Source organism: Sitodiplosis mosellana, unplaced genomic scaffold (assembly GCF_009176505.1).
Source record: "Sitodiplosis mosellana isolate CC-2019 unplaced genomic scaffold, AAFC_SMos_1.0 Smas_scaffold_195, whole genome shotgun sequence".
Classification (NCBI taxonomy): domain Eukaryota; kingdom Metazoa; phylum Arthropoda; class Insecta; order Diptera; family Cecidomyiidae; genus Sitodiplosis; species Sitodiplosis mosellana.
The window spans coordinates 1-3115 of NW_022595437.1; the positions used below are offsets into that span (position 1 = coordinate 1).

The 3115-nt window shown below is 36.4% G+C and overlaps 1 protein-coding gene across 1 annotated transcript; it reads right to left on the reverse strand.

The window, feature by feature from the left end:
- Positions 1-1141: 1141 nt before the first annotated feature.
- Positions 1142-2380, reverse strand: LOC129570823 (probable serine/threonine-protein kinase cdc7). Its single transcript, XM_055450546.1, has 2 exons — positions 1771-2380; positions 1142-1572 (listed from the first exon to the last, which is right to left on the reverse strand). Exons 1-2 carry the CDS (start codon positions 2249-2251, stop codon positions 1142-1144), a joined length of 912 nt encoding a protein of 303 aa, XP_055306521.1. The 5' UTR covers positions 2252-2380.
- Between the last annotated feature and the right edge of the window lie 735 nt (positions 2381-3115).

A 3115-nucleotide genomic window follows, 5' to 3' on the forward strand; every position in this document is an offset into this window, starting at 1 on the left:
TTGAAGGCTAATCGAGCGCATGACTTATATTGTCTTCTCAAATCAGCATGCTTCACAATTGCTTCAGTTGAAGAACATGACTTTTTCCGTCTTTGCAGTGTGTTGACACGATTCTTTATGTTTATGAGTTCGCTGGTGAACCATTTTGGATGGTTTGAAATCGTTTTCGTTTTCAGCTCGACATTCTCTGAAACAACGGAATTGATGATATTATAGAACTGGTTAATATCTGTATCCAAGTTTGTTCCAGTGAGAACATCATCCCAATTTACAGTGAATAGTTTCTCATTAATGGTATCATGATCAGCGCCCATGAAATTGCGGTACTCAATTTGAGATGTGACTTTGTTTTGCTTCATTTCCAAGCCGTGGATTTTTATCGAATAAGAAATGTGATGTGATTCATGATTCAATAAATGATGTTCGGCAGGCTGACATGAAACGATGTCTACACAGTTTGTCCAAATTAAGTCGAGCATATTTCCATTATCATTGCTGTGCTTGTTGATTTGATGCAATCCCAATTCATGACATGTATCGAGAATGATCAATTCTTTCTTTCCTGATGCATTAATTGGAATCGCAATTTCTGGATCATCGTTGTCATCAGTGAACCAGGATAAATTAGGTAAATTGAAGTCACCTGAAAGGATGAGAACATCTTCAGTTTGCATTTTTGCAGTGATTTCCCGTAGTGCTCCCATATTTGCTTCGTAGACTTCAACTGGAGAATCCGGTCTGAGGTAGGCCTCGACTAAGAAAATATTTCTGTTGTTCAATATTATCTTGGCCCATATTTGTTCAGCGCCGAATGATGCTCCTGTGCCGACGAGTTGAGATTTGATTGATTTTTCGATGGCAATCAGAACACCGCCGCCTCGTTTCTTTTTAATCTTTTGCCACAATTCAGTTTCCTCGGAACGATCACAACGGTAAACGTTGAAATTTGGGGGAAATACCTCCGAAGAATTGACCGAATCGTCGAGTTTATCCTCACATATCATGTAAATTTTTGCGTTATTTGTTAGTACATCAGCATTGAATTGAGGCAATCTGCTTTTCAGGCCATTACAATTTTGCGAATGCACTAAGCAATATGGAATTCCTTGATTTCGAGTCTGTTGATGCATGTTCGATATGTTTAAAAGGGCTGGTACATTGGATGTGTGTGTAATGGTTGGATCATTTGTATTGGCATTGTGTTGTGAGTGTACATTTGAGGTGGCATAATGTGATACGGTGTTCCATTCCAAAAAGAATAATTGCTGTTTGGCAAAAACTGCGGATTAATCGGTAATTGCTGCAACGGCTGTTGTTGATGGTGTCTGAAATTATTGACCGGTATCTGCCTCTCTCGGTATTGTGGACGATATTCATGACGACGACGCCCATTCCCATTGACAAGTCTCCTTCGATCGATGTGATTGTTTTGATGTGTCTCATAGATATTTCTGTTGTTATAGTTGTTGTTGTTGCGATGATTCCGATTAGAATTTACTTGTCGCTGTACATTTTGTTGTGGCTTCGGATTTTGTCTCTTCTTTTTCATGGCATCGGTTTCAACTGGTAAGACTGGTTTTTGCATTTTCGATGGATGATTGAATTGTTTTAAAATGCAGTTTGAATTCCATCCGTCCATTGTGATAATTTTTTCACAAATCGTACGAAACAAGGTTGAAATTTTAAATGATGAAAAACTTCTTGCATTTCCTTTGTATCGTTTGTTGGGTAATTTTTCAACAAGAAAAGAATTATTGGCATCCAAATTACCTATGATAAGAGCAGCAACATCATCGGTTGTGGTTTCTTTTGGCATTCGTGATACGTGAATGGCATATACACCGTTCACAGGTGATATTTGTGGTGTTTCAATATTCTTTTGTTGGTTTTTGCTCGTTTCGGCCGATTGGTGTGAATTTCTGTTCTCATTCTCTGTTGGTAGTTGCTGTGAGAATTTTAATTTGCAGAACTCACATGTCAATCCAAACGGTGAATCGACGTTGAATGTTGAATAGAATTCGGATAGTTTGTTCGTGTCATTCTGAATATTCCAGCTGATTGTACCATTTTCCTCTGTGATTTTTTCCATCAATCCGAATTTAATCAACATTCCCTTTGTTCGTTGTGCATCTCGATTGCGCAGGCATTCAACATATATTTTTTTGTGGCAAAATATGCAATTCAATGACCATCCGTTATACCTTGATCCCATACAATTCTTGGATTCACAGCAATGAGGTTCATTTGACATTTTGCGGTCAAGTTTTTCAAGCGGCAAAAATAAAATCAGTTTTTCAAAATTATTCCTGGGTGTTTCTGCTGAACTTCAGTTTCTTTGATGAATTATTTATTCAAACATTCATGTCGTTGCAAACTAAAATTGAAAATGTTTCCAAAAACCGGAAAAAACTCAAAATTTATTAATTTTTGCAGAGCAATGAAAAAAAACAATGTTTACACTTTGACAGCTGTCAAATAAATGTATAATCACCTTACAAGGTAAAAATGCGCTCAAATGAAAATTGCAATAATGTTCGTATGGGGGTCTGTGAAGCTCAATGGATAGAGTATCTGACCGGCAATCAGAAGGTCCGTGGTTCGACTCCCGGCATAGGAAAGATGCAAATTTTTCCTCTTCTTCTTCGCTTCGAATGAGTGTTAAAAGAGAGAAAAAATTGGCATTTACTGCATACGATACGTTTCGGAATTTTCACTGAGTATTTGCTCGTAGTATTCGCTTGGCGAATTAAGCAAATTAAAGCAATTTGAATCGTTGCGATTCTAAACATTGTAGAGTCAAAAAGTAGCATCATCAAAAAAACCCTTAAGTAATTAAAACATGACTTTACGGCACCAGTTCACGTGCTAAAAAGGAACAAAAATAAATCCTGGAATGAATCAACCAATAAACAAACCAAAACAAACACAAACCACACAATGAAATACCACGTTTGTATAAATATAGCAATCACTTGAAGAGAAAAACTCAAAAAAACATGTTTCAATAAAAAACAATATTCTAATATTTTAGAAAATATAAAATTAAATGAAATTTTTGTGTTTTCACGTGTTTTCATCAACATGAATAACTGCGACAAATGTCACTTCATGTTGT